The sequence below is a fragment of the Pelophylax lessonae genome (genome assembly GCF_965119305.1).
Source record: "Pelophylax lessonae genome assembly, chromosome: 10".
Lineage (NCBI taxonomy): Eukaryota > Metazoa > Chordata > Amphibia > Anura > Ranidae > Pelophylax > Pelophylax lessonae.
In genome coordinates, this window is record NC_138777.1 from 83,447,756 (window position 1) to 83,470,535 (window position 22,780).

The following is a 22,780-nucleotide window of genomic DNA, read 5'->3' on the forward strand; positions in this document are numbered from 1 at the left end:
TTTTTTTCAAAATTGTAGGTATTTTTTTGTTTACAGCACAAAAAATAAAAACCGCAGAGGTGATCAAATACTACCAAAAAAAAAGCTCTATTTGCGAGGAAAAAAAAGGACATAAATGTTATTTGGGGTACAGTGTTGCACGACCGCGCAATTGTCAGTTAAAAAAACGCACTACCCTAACACAAAAATGGCCTGATTATGAAGTGGGGTAAATCTTCCGGAGGTCAAGTGTTTTAACAGCTTTTGGTTTGTTAGACTTTTTTAAGAATTTAGCATTTTACCTGAGAGTGTTATTATGATACAAAAGAGAGCTGCCATGCTACCAGATTGTCTTGCCATGCTACTAGGGAGCCACACTTGCAGAGAGCTTACAATGCACCATAACAGATAACTGTGGAGGATGCTAAAAGATAGCGGTGGTCAACTTGAAAATAATAGAGGGCCTCAAATGCAGCCCCCAAAAAGAACTGCACAAAAGCAGTGTGCTTTCACGCACTGAGGTGCATATTACATCAATCTAGCCAGCTTATTCAAAATTAAAGGCTTGTAATGCACCTCAACCATGGAAAATGTTGGTGCTCCTTCATTTTTCGCTGTGTATGAGCTAAAGAGAAGTTGGAGTACAATAGGGTCCATCATTAGTGTCAGTTGCTGCTATCAAGACCCCCCAGCATTGGTCTAGGTTGATGCAATAATAGCTCACAGCATTGGTGTCCTTAGACATAATAATAACCTTCAACATGGGTGTCAGTGAATACAATAATAAACCACAAAATTGCTGTGGATGCAATAATATCCCCCAGCACTGGTGTCAATCCCCAGGATTGGTGTCAGTGGATGCAATAATAAAACCAACAATGGTGCTCAGTAGTAGTTGTTGTAAGGGCTCAAGGTCTTTACCTTCATGCATTCTATGCATGAAGGTAAAAAAGCTTCTGTGTGCAGCAGCCCAGTCCCCATTTATACTCACCTGAGCCCCATCTCGATGTGCACAAGAGCAAGGGCTCTCCTCTCCTGGGTCTCTGTCTCCTCATCGGCTGAGCCATTGACTCCCGCTACCGTCAATCGCAGCCAGAGAGCCAATGAAGAGCAAGTGGAGGTGGGGGCCGAGCCGCGCTTTGTGTATGAATGGACACACAGAGCAGTGGCTAGGGAGCAAACCAGGGCACTCGGCAGGAGGGAGGAGCCAAGAGAGCCATCCGGGGACCTGAGAAAAGGAGTATCCAGGCTGCTCTGTGCAAAAGCATTACACGGAGAAGGTAAGTACAACATGATTTGTTATTTAAAAAAAATAAATAAAACGGGAGCCTTTACTATCCCTTAACTCCTCCCCCCACCATTGATGGTTAGTTGCAGTGTTTTCTAACCCACCCACTGGTGGTTATTATTGGCAGTAAATTTAGCTACCGCCCCCCCCCCCCCCCACTGGTAGTCAGTGGCTGTAAAGTTTAACCCCCCTGCCTCATTGGTGGCCCGTGACAGTGATTATTTAACACATCCCTCCTCGTTGGTAGTTTGTGACAGTGTCCAACACCAGCCCTCACTGGTGGTTGATGGAGGGGATCTTAACCCTCCCCGCCTTCTCCATTGGTGGTTAGTGGCAGTAAAGTTTGCCCCTCTCACTGGTGGTCAGTGACAGTGTTCATTTAACCCCCTCCCCCCTTCATTGTTGGCCAGTGGCAGTATATATTTAACATCCCCCCGAACTGGATAATATCAGGAAAGTGTAGGCCCCTTCAGCATTGGTAATCCCTTACCTGATCACACAGTTTAATGTCACGTTCTCTTCCCAACGGTAGAGCTTTATTTATACTGTGAGGCCAAGATAAATCCAACACAAAGTACGGTCTATTTTACTGTCAGGGCTGGAATGCAGAGAGTGCTGCTGTTCTGGTACCCACCAGGTGAAGGACCCAGCCAAACACATGGCTGGCCACACACAAAAAGGCTGTGTGATGGATTTGCCCCAGAAGCCACATGTTGGGCAGCAGGGCTACAAGAGAATTATGTTACAAGAAGGCTGCAAGGTGGCCAGACAGACTTCAACAAGCAGCACTTGTAGAATGAACAATGAATAATATTGATAGTGCAAAATGTAGATATTTAATTCAGAAAATATAAACAAGTTTTCTATAAATTTTCCAGTGACCAACTAAAGACTGTGGTCCACAAGGTGCAAAATCGATTTCAGACCATCCTGTAAATTATTAGCCATCATGGACTTAAGACTGACCATTATGGCCCAGGTGCTTTCCCCTTCATTGGTCACAAAATGCTGCTTGAGTCCATAACCTAATCTTTGTCTTTTACAAAGTGCCTGTGTGTGTGTGTGTTCATACAATATATATGTTATTTTTTCTTTCAAAAGGACCACTGTTCCCTGGGTAAAAACACCAGCACCTTCAGGATCATCACACAAAATGTTCCTTGTGGTAACATGGGTGCAACCTGCTCTAAATCCATTAAAGTTTTCCTGGAGGTGAGCAAAATCTTACAATACCAGGAAATTATTTCAAACCGATTCAATAACTGCATATATTACTGCTTTCAAGCTGTTTAATGGCTTTGGCTATTTATACATAAACGTTATTGACCTCTGTTTGCAGGATTATGAACTTATCCTTGTTGATGATCATCTCAACGTAGCACACAGTGGTTCAGACTCTAAAGTTCCATACAGAGTGCGATTAATGGGCATCTACTTAGTTATTGAGACCAAAAATGGCTTGCTGATTTTATGGGACAAGAAATCTAGCATTTTTATTAAAGTTACTAATGAATACAAAGTAAGTAAACTTGAAATGACATGCAGCATGTTATAATATTACAATTCCTAATTGGTAGAGAATACTTTGGTCTGCTTTGCTAATAAAGAACAAACATTTCAAAGAATGTTGCTGCATTTTCAGTACACCTATGTTGACTAATTGTTCACATGTTTTTTTTTTCCATAACTGTATTTTTTGGTTTCATTTTCAAAAGAGTACAACCAATGAAAACAGAGCAAAAGCAAAAGTGTAAAGGCCCGTACACACGATACGAAAAGCGGAAGGGAAATTTTGTCCGATGAACAATCTGCCAATTTTCGGATTGTTAGTATAGTGCTTTCGACAGCCGATTACGGATTTTCGGACGACAAAAACTGGATGTGCAGGCTATAAAATTTTTATCGTACGGCAACACAACGTCCGATTTTCATTTAATTAGTACAATTTTCATCTGAAAAAAATCTTAAGAGCAAGACTAGGCATGCTCAGAGACGAAAGAACACATACAAAACAATTCAACACATGACATCACTTCTGAAGTAGAATTCTGTCGTACAGGAAAATTTATATGAAAATAACCTCTGTGTGGGGAAAATAAACCTTCTGTGTGCTCCCCCACAGCCCCCCTAATGCTCACCTGATCCCCCTCTCGATTTAGCAATGTGCGCAAGAGCCTCAGCTGTTCCCAAGACTCCCTCTCCTCATTGGTTGAGACAGCAGCGGGAGCCAGTGAGCTTATGCAGAAAGAGCAGGGACTGGGGCCAAGCCGTAGCTCTGTGTTTTATGGACGTATAGGAAAGGGCTCGGGAGCAGGCACACACCAGTGCCCCCATAGCAAGCAGTTTGCAATTAGAGGCAGTGGTCAAGGAGGAGGAGCCAGAAGCGCGAGCGTGGGACCTGAGAAGAGGAGGATCAGGACTGCTCTGTGCAAAACCACTGCAGAGAGCAGGTAAGTATGACATGTTTGTTATTTAAAAAAAAAAAAAAAAGAACCTTTAATTTTTACTTTAAGCTTATGCTCCCTGCTGATTGGGCAGCTCTGGCTGCTGCAAAGGGATCACTGCGTGCCCACAGATACCAAGGGTCCCACTCTGCAGCATGCCAGGGGACTGACATTTTCTGCTCAGGCTGTGGCTGCTTTTTAAACATCACAATCTGCACACCTTTTGTTTTTACATCTTGAATATATGCAGCTAATTTTAACTTAAAAGTTAAACCCAGATAGAGAGGGGCAGAACATTTTTTTACTTTCTGTATCCACCTTCTGTTTCAAATTTCAGCTGCTTTAGACATTCCTAATGTAAGCCAGGGGTGGATTTCAAATGGAGTGTGGGGTATAATTAGAGCTCACATAGAACATATTTTGACAAAGTTCAGCCTTTAAAAAACACAACTAATTAATCCTTATTAATCACATACTCGGGAATCCAAGATGAAAAACTGGACTGATTTGCTTTAAAGTTTAAAGCAGAACAAAGAACAAAGAACAAAGATGTAATATAGTTCAGCTTATCAGTGATTAGATGTGATGTTTGTGTTATCTTTTTTAATCTTTAGCTTTACGTTGTTTTTCAGGACCTGGTAATCCTACTAATAACACACTTCTTTTCCTAGGTTCATAAAAATGGCATAAAACAAATTATTTCCAAATTTAGGCCATCAATTAACTTAAAGCAGTAGTAATTTCCTATTTAAAACTTGTACTTACAGGTAAGCTTATAATAAAGCATACCTGTAGGTACAGTGACTATCACCTAAACTTGCAACATTTAGCCACTTAACGACCGCTCAACGACTATTTACTTCGGCAGTTTAAACCTAAATACCGGTGTTATGGCAGCAGATAGCTGCCTTTACCCTGGTATTTTTTTTAAACTGCGGGCGGTCGGTTTTCCTAATGGGTGGATTCGCCGTGGGATCACCGTTCCGGGGCAGAGGAAGAGGTCCCCCCCCCCGCCGCGTCCCGGTACTTGTCTCCGCTTACCGGACCCGGTAAATAAAATAAATAGTAAAAAAAAAAAAGTTAAAGCGCCCTGTCCCCATTAGCTCGCGCGCAGAAGCGAACGCATACGTAAACCCCACCCACATATGTAAACGGTGTTCAAACCCCACATGTGAGGTATCCCCGCGATCGTTAGAGTGAGAGCAATAATTTGAGCCCCAGATCTCCTCTGTAACTCTAAGATGGTAACCTGTAGAAATTTTTAAAATGTCGCCTATGGGATTTTTGAGTACCAAAGTTTGTCGCCATTCCGTGAGCGTGCGCAATTTTGAAGCATGACATTATAACATTATCTTTCACATTATGGAAAAAAATTGGGCTAACTTTACTGGATTCTTATTTTTTAATTAAAAAAAGTGAATTTTTTCCCAAAAAAATTGCGTTTGGAAGACCGCTGCGCAAATACGGTGTGATAAAAAATATTGCAATAATCTCCATTTTATTCTCTAGGGTCTCTGAAAAAAAAATATAATGCTTAGGGGTTTTAAGTAGTTTTCTAGCAAAAAAAAAATTATTTTAACTTGTAAACACAGAGTGTGAAAAAAAGGCCTGGGGCTTAAGTGGTTAGGGGATATTCAGAATTTCAGAAGCTAATGACATCAGCAGCTCATGAACACTACACTTTTAATTGAAGGCACACTGAGTGTGCCCTCAATTCAGAGTGCTGTGCTGTGATTACGACTCCCGTGCACATGTGCAGGAGTGATGTCACAACAGTTCAGCCATTCAAATGGTTGAAGTGCATGGGAAGACCAGATGAACATGGCAGCTCTGGCAGCGGTGACAGCGTGCTGCTAGATGACTTGGTTTAAAAGGTAAGTGTTATAATATGCTAGTGTATGGTGCACACTAGCACATTATGTCATTAACTTGCAGGTGGACCTGATATTTTTTTAAGACTTCACTGCTGCTTTAAAGTAGAACTTTAGGCTAAACATAACAAGTCCTAAAAATGCTCTCTCCCCACTTCTAACACCTACTGTATGTAGAAAAATAAGAAGGGTAGTATTCTGCCTTATAGCTTGTGTATCACTTTGTGTTAACCTGTCCTTAAGCAGGAAATACCTTTCCGATGCCAAATCTGCCCATACATGCACATACATGTGAAGACTATCTAGAGGAAAAGCTTTTTCTTAGACCCCCCCCCTGCTGAAAGTTGAATTATGTGTGAGTTAGAAAAAAATGCCTGCCCAGGTATGATGCAGGCAGGATGAAAAGGAACAATTGATTTTTTTTTTTTTCCAAGTCAGCTCAAATATCCCCAGCATCATATGAGACTCTTCCAAAATACGGTGGACTTGTCTATCAGATTTTTCCATCAATGTGAAAGACCATGTCTGCTGCAAATGGAGTTACAGTACCTTACCAATAAGAAGGAGAAGTATCCCATCTCTTTGTGTATAGGAAACTGAAAGGCAATTGAGTGCCTAGATAAATCCTTGTGATAGCTATTGTTTTACCACTGCCTAAATGTTGTCTTTATTTCACAGGGGAAACTTTGTGGGTTATGCGGAACCTATGATGAAAATCGAAATAATGATTTCACTACCCGCAACAATGCTCTTGTTGCAAATACAGAAGAGTTTGGAAACAGTTGGAGGTTGTCCCCTACTTGTACTGATGGCAAAGTCTATCGAGATGCTTGCTCACTAAATCCGTACAGAAATGCTTGGGCAAATAAAAAATGCAGCATCATAAACAGTGAGGTCTTCTCTATTTGTCACCCACATGTAAGTTACTGTAGTGTTGGGAGATTCCTTTTCCCTTGGTTCTCATAATATGACTAGTGATAGGCAATTCTGCCCAGGTTCGATTCACCAAGAAATCAGCGAATCATGTTAGAAATTTTGTGAACCCAAACTTGGAGGAGAAACCAATTGAAGCCAAGGCAGGATGAATCTTGTTGTGAAATTCTGGCCAGGGCTAATAGGCAAACTACTTTTAAAAAAAGACAAGGGAAGCCGTACACTGCCATGGGACAAACTGTATGTAGCAATACCAATTTTTTTTCTTAAATACCATACAGCAAAAAGAGGATCTTTTCATGCGGCTCCAAGGGAAACATTTACAGCACAAATTCTTTAAATAACATTTTTGGATAATGCCTTTAATCTGTACATGGTGTTATGGAACAATAAAATGTTAAGAGGTAGTCTCAGAGGCAGTGTACACTGGCAACATATATTTTGCTGTGCTATTCATTTTTTTATTCTACAATTAGCTTGGCTAACATACAAAAGCAGCACCCCAATATGATTTATTTCAAGGGTAACTCCACTTTTGTAAAAAAAAAAAAAAAAAAGGAAATAAAACAAAAATAATACAACTTATAAAATTGCAGCATGTCATATTGTATTTGAATGTTATTAAAAATTACCTTTCCTTTTTAATCTGCAGCATTATAATGTTCTGTAAAATGCAATGCAATATGGCTACCTAGAGGCATTCTGTACACAGATGGTGATTGGCTCACTGATTTTCCCAGAAGTTTGCGCTAAGATACAAATTCGATTTTGAGCATCCTCTGCAACAAAAATGTAATTTTTGGTGAGATTTTCTCAAAAGAAAATCACATCTAAAGCATAGCTCCCAACTGTCCCTGATTTCGAGGGACTGTCCCTGATTTGGAACAAAGTCCCTTTGTCCCTCTTACCTCACCATGTGTCCCTCATTTGGTCTGATCTATATAGTTGTATATAAAATGCACTTTTTATCTTTAAAAAAGTGTTTCCTGGTGCTAAACCTTTCACCCAATTTATAAATTGCTGCATTTTTAAATTTCAAAAGCCAATATAAAGGAATAGTAGTGGTTAAAAAAAACAAAAAAAACAAAAAGCACTTCTGGGTTTAAATAATCATTTTTTTTTTTTTTTTTTAATAATTCACCTTTAAGGGGGCATAGAAGGGTGTGTGTCCTATGCCTACATACTTTTGCTAATAGGTGTCCCTCATTCTCATCTCAAAAAGTTGGGATGCAATTTTCCTCATTAGAGCCCTGCTGGTTCAGCAGCTGATTAATAATTACAAAACCACTCCCATACAGATTCACTTTGCACATGGACACAGACAAACAGCTATTTCTTCCAAATAACAAAAAATAGGAATCTGAAACAAAGTTTTTTTAAAATCCCTGCAATGTACACAGATCACCCAGAGGGGAATGTATTTTCTCAACAAAAGTGGAGTTAGTCTTTCAGTTAAAGGCTTTTTTTTTGGGGGGGGGGGGGTATTCCATGCCACTAACACCACCTCTAGGTCATGCGGTGTGTTCATGTGTCCACCCTGATCCCCAAGTGGGCCCCATTCATACTACAGGATCAACTAGTGGATTAGGAGGATCAGTATCTTTTCCTGATACTTCACTTCACTAAGGTAGACTTATCACCTTAGCTTGTGTATCGTCGCAATAGCAAGCTAGTTCACTTTTTTTGTTCAGTGATGTCCTGCCTACTGGCCTCTAAATCAGGCCTTGTGATTCTCGAAGGTGACTTCAATGTTCCATTGAACCCTTTGCAGAATACCTTGACTGAAACCTCTTCCATTCTGCACAGAGCATTGAAACAGATCATATTCCAGCCTCATGTAGGCTCTGGCCCTACTTCATACTTGGCGGACCCTGAACCTCTTTTGATCATGATTTCATGTTTTTCTCAATCCCTCATCATACCAGATCTCCCTTGCCTATGGGAGGTTACTATCAAGAACATAGTTCTTTCAGATTACCATTCTATCACCTTCACTTTGGTGTTTCCTGAGACAGAAACGTGCACTAAGATCTGGAGACTGCACTCCTTGCTCTTAAATGACTGTGCAACCTGGATCAGATTTGCAGCTCTCTCATATAGTAGTATTTTACTACCAATGAGACTCCCAAAGTATCCCTTTTGCTCCAATTGGAAACCCAAAAATGCACAATGTGGGGAGTTCTCTTCGTCTTAGATACATGCTTTAAAAAAGAACACCAGGTTTGCCAATTCTCAGCTTGTATAGAGGAGCTGGAATTGGAACACAAATGATCCCAAACGAATGCTGTCTACCAAGAGCTCCTGAAAGTTAGTGCCCAGTTATTGGTATAACTAGATAAGAGAACTAATCAAAAGTTTGCTCTGTCTCAAAAATTATTCTATGAGCATGGGAACAAAAAAGGTAGGTTCCTGGCTAGAGCCCTGCAACAACAAAAGGCATCAGCAATGACACACCACATTTTTCATTTGACAGGCATTTTTTACTCTAAAAATGAAGACATAGCTCTGCAATTTGTGTCCTACTATAACCAACCTTATAACCTCGTCCCCCAAGATGATACCATTCTGCTAAACACGCACATGACTAAACTCATTCCGGACCTCTTGGAACAAAATAGTCCCCCTTGAAGGCCTCATTTTCACAAAATGAATTTTATTTAGTGTTAAAACAGATGAAACCTAGCAAAAGCCCAGGACCTGATGGACACACAGTCCAATACTATCAGTCCTTATCTGATCTATTAGCTCCATGTTTCCTAACGGCCTGTAACTTTTGCTAAATTCAGACCTTCCCCTGAGGGTCTCCTGGAAGATTTCATTACAGTCAGAAAAGGCCCTGGTAGCCAGCTATCAGCCCATCTCACTCCTAAATTTTAATTTGCAAATCTTTGCGAAAATACCTGACCCCATTTCTCCATTCCTGGATCTCTCTGGAGGCCAGGAGGCCACAGACAACACAGTCAAATACATTAATCTGCACCACTGGCTTACCTCCACAAGAGCTTCTTTCTTGTCTATTCATGCCGAGATAGCATTCAAAAGAATTGCCTTGGACTACATGTTTGCGGTATTACAGGCCCTGGGGCTCAGACAAAATATGCGCAATTTTTTTAATGTTGCTATATGTCAATCCGCAGGCAGGAGTTAAAGTAAACAGCCACCTATGCCTTCCTTTTAAGTAACAGGACCAGACAGGGGTTCCCGCTGTCCCCTATAATATATGTGCTAACATTAGAGCCCTTTCGGCGATGTCTGCGGATGATCCTGAACACCAAAGGGAAAGGAGTTTGCCGATGACATCCTTCTTTTCCTGACGCAACCTACCACAACACTACTCAATCTCATACAGGGCCTTGAGCATTTTAAAAATATATCTAATCTTCAAGTCAATGACTTTAAGTCCTGCACTCTAAAGATTTCTTTTGGATGGTCCAACACTGTCCTTTTCGATGGACATTGGATGCTGTTAAATACCTGGAGATCCAGCTCCTGTCTGAACTATAGTATAAAGTCCACAGAGGGACAAGGAAGGAATTGGGACTATGCAATACCAAATAAAGAAAAATGTACTAGAGAATAGAAATGTAAATATTGTAAATTAATATTCTAAAAAATATTTTTTATTGATACAAAACACAGTAAAATATATCAATGAAAGACCATTGTTGGGTAAGATAAAAAAAACATGAAAGCATACAAGAGGACATTAATGTATATACTGTATACGGGAAGACCCCTGATATAAATACAAATACAGATGTCGAAAGTAGTGAACACAGAAGTCTGACGTGTTTCAGCCTGAAGTCTTCTTCTGGGGGTAGATGTCCACTTTACACAGTTATCTACAGTAATTATATCAAAAGAGAATTTTGTATCAATAAAAATCTGTTTTAGAATATTAATTTCCAATATTTACATTTCTATTCTCTATTACATTTTTATTTATTTGGTATTGCATAGTCCCAATTCCCTCCTTGTTCCTCTGTGGACTTTTCACTATATTTTCAGGGATAGATACCCCCCCTCCCCTTTTTTGTACTATTACTTTCAAATTTTGGAACCTAGCTTTTTGGAATCCTGTCTGAACTAATCTCCAGGAATTTCCTTCTAAAACTGCAGACCACACAATGTGAGCCCCTGCTCTGGTATAAACCTTTTCTTACAAAGACAAGGAGAACTCATTGCTCCAGGTGAATCAGGAAGCCTGATGATATACAGGTGCACGCCTTGGCTCGCCTCCGCAGACAATCAATGTAGAAGAAATAGCTGCACTCCAAGTATAATCAAAATTCTGGTTTATTAACCGAACATCCCAATGTGGCAAACAACAGGAAGATGTGTTTCACACACTAGTACAGTATGTGTGCTTAATCATTACTAATGATTTATACTTGGAGTGCAGCCATTTTGTTCTACATTGATAAACCTTTTCTTGGTGTGACTGTGTAGCTGTCCTGAAAATTATAGTTCTCCCATGGTTTCTAAGCTGTAGACAATCCCCATTAAAATTCCACCCTTTTTCTTTGTAACTTACAGGAAGATTGGTACTAAATTCCTTTGGCAGGGGTGACCTCCTCAGATCAGCTTGGCACAGTTAGTGTTGCCCAAATAATAGGGTGGTAGTGGTCTTCCCGACCTTTGAAAATATTTTTGGGCATTTCAACTCTCCAGGGTGTTGGACTGGAAGCTCCATGCTAACCTTGGGAGACCAAATAAAGTACTTTCTCCCCTTGGCACTGCCCACTACACCCTGAATATTACCACAATGTATTCCTAGCAGTCCCTAGAAACTCTAAATGTGGCCAGGCTTTGTGTGCCGATGCACTGGAGTTTAAAACATATCCCATCCATGGGAAAGTGGCTTGAGAAAATTGCCAATATAGCTGAGATGGAAGAACTGATCCATATATCCCAAGACAAACTCCCTAAACAACCCTTCTGAATTTCTAAAATAGTAGTACCCCTCTCCTTTTTCCCTTTCCCTCCTTTCCCTGCTGCTTATTTCCCTTTAGGCTTAGGGGCACCCCAGCATAATGTTGTTTGAACTGACCTGCTCTCCCTACCAGTAACCTACCCAACAATTTCCTAAAAGGACAACTAGGTCAAATCACCACAGCTCCTAGAGCCATAAAATTAGATTTAAAGGACAGTTTCCTAACTGATCCTATTCTCTATCTATGTAGTTAGTCAGAGTTTCTTATTCTTTCCCTACAACAGCTTCTATTTCACTGACACTTTGGCAGATTTATGCCCCCACCCCTATTTTATAGTGAGGGGGTGGTTCATCCAAAAGCCCCCTCATTAGACCTTCTACGTCTGCCTGCTATGGATTATGGTTTAAAAACAAATCCTCCTGCACGGCTCTGTACAGTGATTCACCACTGATTCTGAATCTGCAGGATTCACCTCAAACACATGGTAGCAGCGAAGCCTAAACTCCCAAAAATGACATACCAACAATTACATTCTGCTCTTTTTCTTTATATTGATAAGGTTTGGATTACTGCATAAACCTGTCAAACCTTGTACATCTCAAACTAAGATTATAGTAAAAAAAAAAGCATAATAAAGGTTATCTTTACTGCATATTATAGCAATGATTGTATAGGACATACATCTTACATACTAATTATCCACTTCACCTCCCATTGACTTTCCTATGTCAGCAAAATCCATCCACAGATGGATCATCTCCCCAAGTTATCACTTAAAATAAATTATTTTAGTAAAAAGACCCGGTAAACTGGGGTTACATTATCTCAATTAATAAATACAAAAATATAAGCAGTTGAGGTTAATCTTTTATGTAAAACTTTGGAGTCTGGCTTCAGCCCTCCCTCTTCCCTACTGATTTTTACTATCCCTACTGAAGTGATAGGTGGCTTCACTGGGCTTTAGCTGTGCTCATGCTAGCCTTTTACTAAAAAATTAAAGGATTGAATGCAAGTTCATCTGTATAGTAATCATTTTCTTGAGGATCAATAGTGCCCTCAATGCTGAAAAATACAGGCAGATACTTACCCATCATGCCATAACATCATGGAGGCGTATGATTGGCCCAAACTTTTTCTGCAGCAGGACAACAACCCCAAACATACACCCAATGTCATTAAAAACTAGACATGTGCAGACTAGAAACATTTGTTTCATTTAATTTCAAATAGATTTGTTATATTAATAATTTTGTTTTATTGATTCATTTTGAAATTTGTTTATTTTAGTTTAATTTATTAATCTTCTAACTGTAACGGATCTTTGTACCCCAGCTGGGCACATCCACCAGACCTGTGTCTCCTGTCCTCCAAACGCACCTACAGCCTGCGGAGAAGCCATATCCAGCCCGTAACCCCTCAATCATGAGACAATCCACACAGGTGTTGAGGATTAACCATGCAGAGCTTAAACTCTTTATTACATTCCAAGACATACAGTTTTTCACACAGTTAGGGAAACTCCCATTAGCCTTGCCACAGAAGGGGGGAGGGGACCAAGACCAGCCGATGGGAACGGAACATTTGTACATTGAAACAGGCAGTCCTAATACACACCCCCTGCGGAGAGATGTCTCCAGCCCAGACCAGACCATTGTCTGTGTCATGATTCCACACAATTGGATACAAAAACAGGAGGGGGGGGGGGTGGGGGAGAAGGGCTGTAGCATTACATTCCAAACACTTGGTTCTTAAACGTATACACATGCAATAAACATAATGCATACATGAAGGACAATATACAGTGGCTGTGTTTGCCACAATGCTCCCCCAGAACCAAGCCGGCATACACAGTCTGATCCTAACAGATCGGCTTGGGGATGTCCGGGGAGTACTCACGGATCATTTCTCAATGTCTGTTTGCCTGGATAATTCGTCTGCGTTGCCGTTTTGCTTCCCAGGGCAGTAGTGGATGGTAAAGTCAAAAGGCTGCAGCGCCAAACTCCAGTAGCTTCTGGCCCATAGTCTGTCGGTAGGAGGCTTGCGCACAGTCCCCTCCAAAACACACAGTCACAGTGGGTTCTGTCACACTAACAAATTCCAAATTTTCGGAAATGATTCAAATTCAGACTGGTCGAAAAATGATCAACCGATTAGAATTCTGTGTGAAGAATAGCTGGATTTTAAGGAGCGGGCTGGGAAGCCGGCCGCTGTGTCCTTAACAACTGTGTGTTGACTCATCAGATGTCAGTGGGGTTCCCCAACGACCGCTAAGTTGTAAACAAAATAATGATGGCAATAGAAAATTCCAAAGAATAAAAAAAACAGAGACCACACACACACACACACCTACACACCTAAAGGGCCTGGTATGGATTGGGACTCCACGCTGTTTTTTTTAAAATTTATTTTCAGTTGCCGGTTATCTTTTGTTTACATTTCAGCTCTCAGCGGGGAACCCTGCTGACAGCTAATGAGTCATCGGTTGTTAAGGACAGCCGGCTTCCCGGCCTGTTGCTTACTAAAGACACGTACCGAATGTCGGCCGAACGATCGGCCGTCTTTTGTCCGGTGCTGTCCTGTCGGCTGAAAAGTGCTAAAGACTGCACACGAATTTTGTCGGCCAACAACAGCCGACTGCAGAAGTGATGTCATTTGATGGTTAACTTTCCGTGTGTTTTTTCTTTTCTGAGCATGCCCAGTCTTGCAAATCTGCTGTCTGTCGGCCGAATTCTGTACTGACTGACGAACAATCGGCCGTTCTGGTGACGGCCAACAAATATTTTAAAGTCTGCACGACAGATTCTGTTCGGCCGAAAATGCGCTGTCGGAAGCATCATACTAACAAGCCTACAATCGGCCGATCGGTCGGCGGCCGAATATTTACGGCTGACAATCGGTACGTGTGTACGGGGCTTATAACTACCAGCTATTCTTCACACAGAATTCAAATCATTTTTTGACCGATCCGAATTTGGATCATTCAGAAAATTTGGAATTAGTTTTAAAATGAATAAAGAAAACAAATTGTAGCTTATTTCAACTAAATTCCTTATTATTTCATTTGGAGATTCAGATACTTCTGAACCTTCGAATTACCAAAAATTGTCCAAATCTGGTTTCGGACTGAAAACAAATTGCACGTCTAAATGATACAACATCCGCATATCAGGAATATGAAATATTGGGGAACAAAAGATAACTTCCACCTGCGCATTTTTTATCATATGCTCATGTAGCACCCTCTAGTGTGGATTTACTTATTGATAATTATTTTATTTTTTTAAATATATATATATATATATGACATGGCTCCTCAAATCATCACAGGCTGTGGAAATTTTGAATTTATTTTGGAAATCAAGGTCCCACTCAGAGTCTGGAGGAATAGTGGAGAGGCACACAATCCAAGTTGCAAGAGGTCCAGTGTAAAGTTTCCACAGTCAGTGATGATTTGGGGAGCCATGTCATCTGCTGGCATTGGTCCACTGTGTTTTATCAAGTCCAAAGTCAGCGCAGCCCTCAAGCAGGAAATTCTAGAGCACTTCATTCCTCCTCCCTGTTGACCAGCTTTATGGAGATGCTTGTTTCGTTTTCCAGCAGGACTTGGCACCTGCCCACACTGCCAAAAGTACCAATACCTGGTTTATTGATCATGGCATCACTGTGCTTGATTGGCCAGCAAATTCACCTGACCTAAACCCCCTAGAGAACCTGTTGGGTATTGTCAAGAGGAAGATGAGAGTCACCAGACCCAATAATGAGATGAGCTGAAAGCCATTATCAAAGCAACCTGGGCTTCCAGAACACATCAGCAGTGCCCCAGTCTGATCGCCTCAATGCCACACCACATTAATGTAGTAATTCATGCAAAGGAAGCCCCGACCAAGTATTAAGGGCATACTATACTGTACATGGGCATACTTTTCAATAAGCCAACATTTCTGTATTAAAAATCCTTATTTTTATTGGTCTTATTTAATGTTCTAATTTTCTGAGATACTACTTTTTGGGTTTTTATTAACTGTAAGCCATAATCATCAAAATTAAAGAAAGAAATGTTTGAAATATATCACTCTGTGTGCAATACATCTATATAAAATATATGAGTTTCACTTTTTGCATTGAATTACTGAAATAAATTAACTTTTTTATGAGATGCACGTGTATATATTATATTCCTTTGCAAAAGTTTTAGGCAGGTATGAAACAATTAAGTAAATTAAAAATGCTTTCAGAAATAGAAGTATTAATAGTTTATTTTTATCAAATGAAAAGTAAATGAACAGAAGAGAAGTCCAAATCTAATCAATATTTGGTGTGACCAACCTTTGCCTTCAAAACAGCATCACTTCTAGATACACTTGCACATAGTTTTTAAGGGAACTCGGCAGGGAGGTTGTTCCAAACATCTTGGAGAACTATCTTCTGTGGATATAGGCTGCCTCAAATCCTTCTATCTCTTCATGTACTGTAATCCCAGAAAAACTCAATGATGTTGAGATCAGGGCTCTGTGGGGGGCAAACCATTACTTCCAGGACTCCTCATTTTTCTTTAAGCTTGACGAAATGACATTGGCTGTATGTTTGGGGGCATTGTACAGCTTCAGAATACATTTGGGGCCAGTCACATGCCTTCCTGATGGTATGGCATGATGTATAATTATCTGACTGTATTTTTCATCATTGAGGACACCATTGATCATGACTAAATCTTCAACTAGCCCCAAACTTGCAAGAAACCTCCACCAAGCTTAACTGTTGCTTGCAGACAATCAATATTGTACCACTATCCAGCCCTTCGGTGAACAAACTGCATTCTGCTACAGCCCAAATATTTCAAATATTGACTCATCAGTCTAGAGCACATTCTGCCATCTTTCTGTACCCCAGTCCTTATGTTTTTTGTGCATATTTAAGTCACTTAGCTTTGTTTCCATGTATGACTCTTTGGCCATAATTCTTCCATAAGGACCACTTCTGGCCTGACTTCTCTAAGCAGTAGATGGGTGTACCTGAGTCCCACTGGTTTCTGCCAGTTCTGTGCTGATGGCACTGCTGGACATCCTCTGATGTCAAAGGGAAGTACGCATGATGTGTCTTTCATCTGCTGTATTAAGTTTTTTTGGCCGACTACTGCGTCAATAGTCTTCAATATTGCCCGATCAATAGGTGTCCTCATTGCTAAAAAATACAGGCAGATACATCCTATTATTTTACAGTGTTTGAACAGATAAACTTATATATTCTGTAAAAAAAAAAACACTTGCTTCTTACCAATCCTCAAGCAAAGCTTGTTGTATGTGTTTTGTGTTACCCTCTTTGTTCTTTTATGTTATGTACCGTATATACTCAAGTATAAGCCGACCCGAGTATAGGCTGAGGCACCTCATTTTACCACAAAAAAGTGGGAAAGCGTATTGACTCGAGTATAAGCCTAGGGTGGGAAATGCAGCAGCTACTGGACCCAACTGGACCACCACGAGACACAAAACAGGGGCTGCGGGCATGGTGCAGGGGCTGCAGACATGGTACAGGAGATGCAGGGCTGTGGGCTTGGTACAGGAGATGGTACAGGCATAGTACAGGAGATGGTTCAGGCATGGTACAGGCATGGCACAGGAGATGGTACAGGCCTGGCACAGGAGATGGTACAGGCATGGCACAGGTGATGGTACAGGAGATGGTACAGGCATGGTACAGGCGATGGTACAGGAGATGGTACAGGCATGGCACAGGAGATGGTACAGGCATGGCACAAGAGATGGTAAAGGCATGGCACAGGTGATGGTATAGGCATGGCACAGATGGTACAGGCATGGCACAGATGGTACAGGCAGTACTGCGGGCATGGTACAGGAGAATGTCCTGTACTATGCCCGCAGCACTGCATGAGGAAGTGCAGGGGTTGCGGAGGAGTCTCACTTACCTGTCGGTGAGGCGCCGTAGATTTTAAAACGGTGCTGCCCGGCGCCAACATGTCCCTGTGCATGCGCCGCTGATGCTCGGAAAAGCCCATACACGATCGGCTATTCCCGGGCAGACGGCGCATGCGCGGTAACGTGTTGGCGCCATTTTTAAAAGGTAAGTGAGACCGTGACTCGAGTATGAACCGAGAGGGGCTTTTTCAGCATAAAAAAACATGCTGAAAAAGTTGGCTTATACTCGAGTATATACGGTACATCTTTACAAAATCTTTAAGAAAAAATAAGCACTGCTTATTTTGTTTGGACTGTATTCCTGATGGGAACAGCCAACAGATCACTAGCATTCTTATTCTTTTTGTTGTCTGTAGGTTGATCCATCAAATTATTATCATGCCTGTGTCTCAGACTCATGTGCTTGTAACACTGGAGGGGACTGTGAGTGCTTTTGCACAGCTGTGGCTGCCTATGCCCAAGCATGCGGAGACTACAACATATGTGTTTCCTGGAGAAGTCCAACTATCTGCCGTGAGTTGCAAATAATTTTTATTAAAGAGCAATAGCAAAGAAGCGAATGGTATAATTGGAAATATGCAATACTAATGATAAAGTATAGAAGATCGGTGCATGCGGCTCCTGGGCCCATTATACGAGTGGGCCTTTGGAAATGCCAACTTATATCTGCTATTGCATACCAGCAGGGAATCGCAGATACTTCCATACATGAGCTGAGGGCCTATGCTGACTCAGTATGTGTTCTGACCAGACACAATAAGCATATTCTTACACATGTTTAACATAGCTTATTGTTTTTTAGTTGCCCTAAAACAGACAAACTTATCATCAACAGACAATATACATCCCAATGCTTGAAACCCACAATACTAACAATTACACAACAAAGGGCAAAAAAGAGGAGGATGGTTGAATTATACAATAGAAGTTAACTTGTACATATAATTAGAATATAAGGTATTTATATTCAATTTCTCCCAAACATCAATGTATTTAGTTTGGCATGTTCTAGGAAAGTTTGTTTATATAAAGGCACCACGGGACCTATCAGGAGTTTTTTTTATTATTATCAAAGTCCTATTTTATGTGTAATTTACTGCATCCAGGCATCTCCTGTTTGTCACTAATTTATACTGTGTACTTTTTAAACCGTATTTGTTCTGATGTATAACTTTTATCTGCCACCAGCTCTCTTTTGTGATTACTACAACTCCAAGAGTGGCCAGGACTGCGAGTGGCATTATAGGCCCTGTGGTGCTCCCTGCTTGAAGACTTGCAGAAACCCAATGGGGAAATGTTATTATGAAATACGAGGTTTAGAAGGTAAAATAATCTTTTTTTTTGCTAGTTCTTAATTTGTTTTATTGATCTAAAAAATATCTATTTCCCCTTTCACACTTCATATAGGTTGTTATCCAAAATGCCCAAAGCACAGGCCATATTTTGATGAGGATGAAATGAAATGTGTTGCAGTATGTGGCTGCTATGATAAGGACAGAAAACATTACCATTTAGGAGCCATTGTTCCCAGTAGGACAAACTGTCATTTTTGGTAAGATATTTTCCTGTTTATTTGTAAATTTTCTCTGTAATAATACTGATTAGGATTTGCATTTATACAATTACATTATATTGCAGTTTGATGTTAGATATATAATGCTTATTGATTTCATAAATTGGAGAACCAGTCAACTTATGGTAAGGCGAGCTTACGGTAAGGCAGGCCTAAGGGATATTTCAGAGCCATTCATCTAAATCAGTTGCGGTCTACTCAATGATATAAGAGGTTTCGTGCAGCCCCTGGCCTCACCAAAGAACCGCACATTATATTTAGGCAATCTATTGCTACAGCAAGCTTTCAGAGACTTCAGACATGCTATATGAGATGGCTTGAGACTGCATAAATGCTATATGAATAGTTGAAGACTTGGGGCATGCTTCAAGAGACTGTCATAGATTGTAGACACATGACATGAGACTGCTGAAGATCTTACAGTCCCTATTTGAGCTCCATACTTAATAAGTACTTGTGCCACATTTAATATTCCTCTCAGCAAGATTCGATAAAAAATGTAAACTAAAAAAAGTGGTGGTTAGTAGAGAAAAAGTAACATAAAGTAAAGGGGCTCTGAAGGCGGCACAAAAAATGCCAAATTGTCACACGAGGCCCTCACGCCACAGGCTGGGCACCAGGACTCCAAGTCATTTAGGGCAAAGTGACAGAGTCTATTTAAAACCCACCTCCTGAAAATGTTATATTCATCTTCCCCATACTTGTTTATTGCTCTACACTGCTAATCCTGTGTAAGCTTGTGTCAGATGTTATATTTGGGGAATTATATCACTACATGCCTAATGTAACAGCATTTAGGTCTGAAGTTTGACTGCTCAGAACTCAGGGAGTTTCTAGGAGGATGTCACATGCTTCCCATACCCAGAATATGCACTCTTACTGTACTAATGACACTGGCAGGGAAGGGGTTAACACCAGGGGCAATTAAATGGTTAAGTGTGTGCCTAGGGAATGCTTTCTAACTGTGTGGGGAATGTAATCACTGGATGAACACAGAGACCTGTGTTGCTAAATAGGAGGAACACAGGATACATCATGCCTGCCAGAGTCGCTGATTGGCTCCCCCTCTAGCCAATCGTCGCGGGTGCACGCAACCGGTGGCGTGTGCGCGCCCCCACTATTTGCTACATGAAGTGATGTACGCGTACGTCATTTTGCGTAACAGAGTCGATCTGCCACAGTATAACTACCGTTGTACGTGAATAAACATACCTTCTTCCTGCCATTATAACTGCTCAGATCTGCCCTTTAAAACAATGTTCATATATTTGGAATCAGCAGATTTATTTCACTCCCATTCATTATGGCTTTAGCCCAGCCTTACTTTGCACCACAACTTTAACCACTTCAATACCGGACACTTTTCCCCCTTCCCGCCCAGGCCAATTTATAGCTTTTAGCGCTGTTGCATTTTGAATGACAATTACGTGGTCATGCAACACTGTACCTAAACCACATTTATGTAATTTTTTTCCCAGAAATAGAGCTTTTTGCTAGACAAATAAAAAAAAACGAAGTTTGAAAAAAAAAAATGTTATAAATGTTATAAAATTTTGTAAATAGATATGTTTTTTCCTGCACTGATGAGCACTGATGAAGCAGCACTGACAGGCACTGATGATGAGGCACTGATGGGGTGGCACTAATATGCGGCACTGATAGGCAGCACTGATATGCAGCACTGATGGGCACTGATATGTGGCACTTATAGGTAGCACTGATAGGCGGCACTGGTGGGCACTGGTGGGCACTGGTGGGCACTGATGGGCACTGATGGGCACAGATAGGCGGCACTGATGGGCACAGATAGGCGGCACTGGTGGGCGGCACTGATAGATGGCAATGATGGGCACTGGTGGGCAGCACTGATGGGGAGGGCACTGGCCGGCTCTCTGAGCCCTGATTGCCATCCCTGGTGGCCATCGTGGGCATCCCTGGGGTCATGGGTGGGCATCCCTGGTGGTTCTAGTGGCACCCCCCAAGGGTCTGCACTGGTAATCAGAGCATTGATTACTGGTGCAAACCCCCCCCCTGTCAGGAGAGCTGCAGATCGGCTCTCCTCTACTCGTGCCTGTCAGGCACGAACTGAGGAAAGCCGATCAACGGCACTTCCTATTTACTATGTGACCAGCTGTGATTGGTCATAGCTGGTCACATGGTAAAGAGCCTCTTTACCGAGATCGGAGATGCTGTGTGTCACACCGATCGCCGCTCTGCACGCCCCCAGGGGCGCGCAGAGCGCATTATCCTGCTGCCGTCATATGACGTCTGGTCAGGATAATATAACCACCTTCCTGCCGTCATTTGCCTATAAGGTGGGCGGGAAGTGGTTAAAAGATGTGTATGCTATAACCGCTTGCCGACCGCCAACAGTAATATTACTGCGGCAGTGCGGCTCCCCTGCGTCCAGTCCGGCGACACAGCGGGAGGGGGGCCGCAGGAGGAGAGGCGACGATTGCCATCTTCCTTCCGCGATCGTCCGGGAAATGGAGAGAAAACCCGCCTGCTTATGTAAACAAAGCAGGCAGATCTTCTCTCAGACAAGCAGGGACAGATCAGCAGTTTCAGCTAAGTTGAAAGTGTGATTTGTCTGTGCCTGTCACAGAACCCCCCCCCCCCCACACACACACAGTTAGTAAGCACATAGGTTTACATGAACCTCTTTGATCACTCACAGGGTTAACCCCTTCCCTGCCAATGGCATTATTACAGTAACAGTGCATATTTTTTAGCACTGATTACTGTAGTAATGTCATTGGTACCCCCAAAAGTGTAAAAAATGTCAGTTAGGGGTCCGATCTGTCCACCGCAATGTCGCAGTCCGGCTAAAATCGCAGATTGCCGCCATTACTAGTAAAAAAAAAAAAAAACAATAAAAATGACATAAATCTTTCCCGTACTTAGTAGACGCAATAACTTTTGCACAAACCAATCAAAAGCTTATTGTGGTTTTTTTTACCAAAAATATCTAGCAGAAAACAAATTGGCCTAAAATGTTAAAAAAATTTTGAATGTTTTGTTTAGAATGTGAAAAATATTGGTTTTTTTCACAATTGTTGCTCTTTTTTTGTTTGTAGCACAAAAAATAAAAATCTCACAGGTGATCAAATACCACCAAAAGAAAGCCCTATTTGTGGGAAAAAAGGACCTAAATTTTGTTTGGGTACAGCATCGCACGACCGCGCAATTGTGCTTTAAAGTAACTCAGTGCGAAATCACAAAATAGGGCCTGGTCAGGAAGGGGATAAAATCTTTCGGGGCTGAAGTGGTTAAATAAAAGCCCCCCAATGCCCTTATCATGCTCTGGGAGACTATCGCTATTTTCTTGTCCTTACTGTGACAGATACACTGGATAACATGTTTAGAGTTTAGCTTTGGCTAAGTACAGGCAATATCAGTTCTCAACATACTGTATCTAAGGCATGCATTATTGTGGCGGCTGTGGGAGGAAAATTGATGTTTATTTGAGATAGACTGCTTTTTTCTTGTTCAATAGTAGGTAATGCTCAGGAAAAAATAAATCTCACAAACACCATTAGCTCTCTTTCAAAAATTTTTATTTTGTTGTAATAAGAACAAGAACACAACAAATACAACAACAAGCATAGCAGATATGAACTGGGTTACAAACTACAATAACATGTGAGAAGGATTCTGAAAACATTCGGAATGCTTGAATTGCTCTAGTAACAGGACATCAAACCATAACATTTCCAAGAATTAGGATACTGGCTATGATCATAAAAGGTAATCCAAAGAAAGGGAACATCCAGGATATATCAAGTCCAGACTAGACCCTGAGCAAAAAGACTTAAAACGTCC

General features: G+C 41.2%; 1 protein-coding gene across 1 annotated transcript in view; it reads left to right on the plus strand.

Annotated features, from left to right (window-relative positions):
- Nucleotides 1-22,780, plus strand: part of LOC309565959 (mucin-5B-like) — a gene marked incomplete at both ends in the record, with an annotated part of 112,500 nt that overhangs the window by 41,010 nt on the left and 48,710 nt on the right. The window contains 6 exons of the mRNA XM_082270987.1: nucleotides 2,369-2,479; nucleotides 2,607-2,786; nucleotides 6,261-6,500; nucleotides 17,742-17,898; nucleotides 18,574-18,708; nucleotides 18,793-18,937. Of these exons, the coding sequence (XP_082127113.1) occupies nucleotides 2,369-2,479; nucleotides 2,607-2,786; nucleotides 6,261-6,500; nucleotides 17,742-17,898; nucleotides 18,574-18,708; nucleotides 18,793-18,937 (968 nt within the window). The remainder of the gene's footprint in view (nucleotides 1-2,368; nucleotides 2,480-2,606; nucleotides 2,787-6,260; nucleotides 6,501-17,741; nucleotides 17,899-18,573; nucleotides 18,709-18,792; nucleotides 18,938-22,780) is intronic.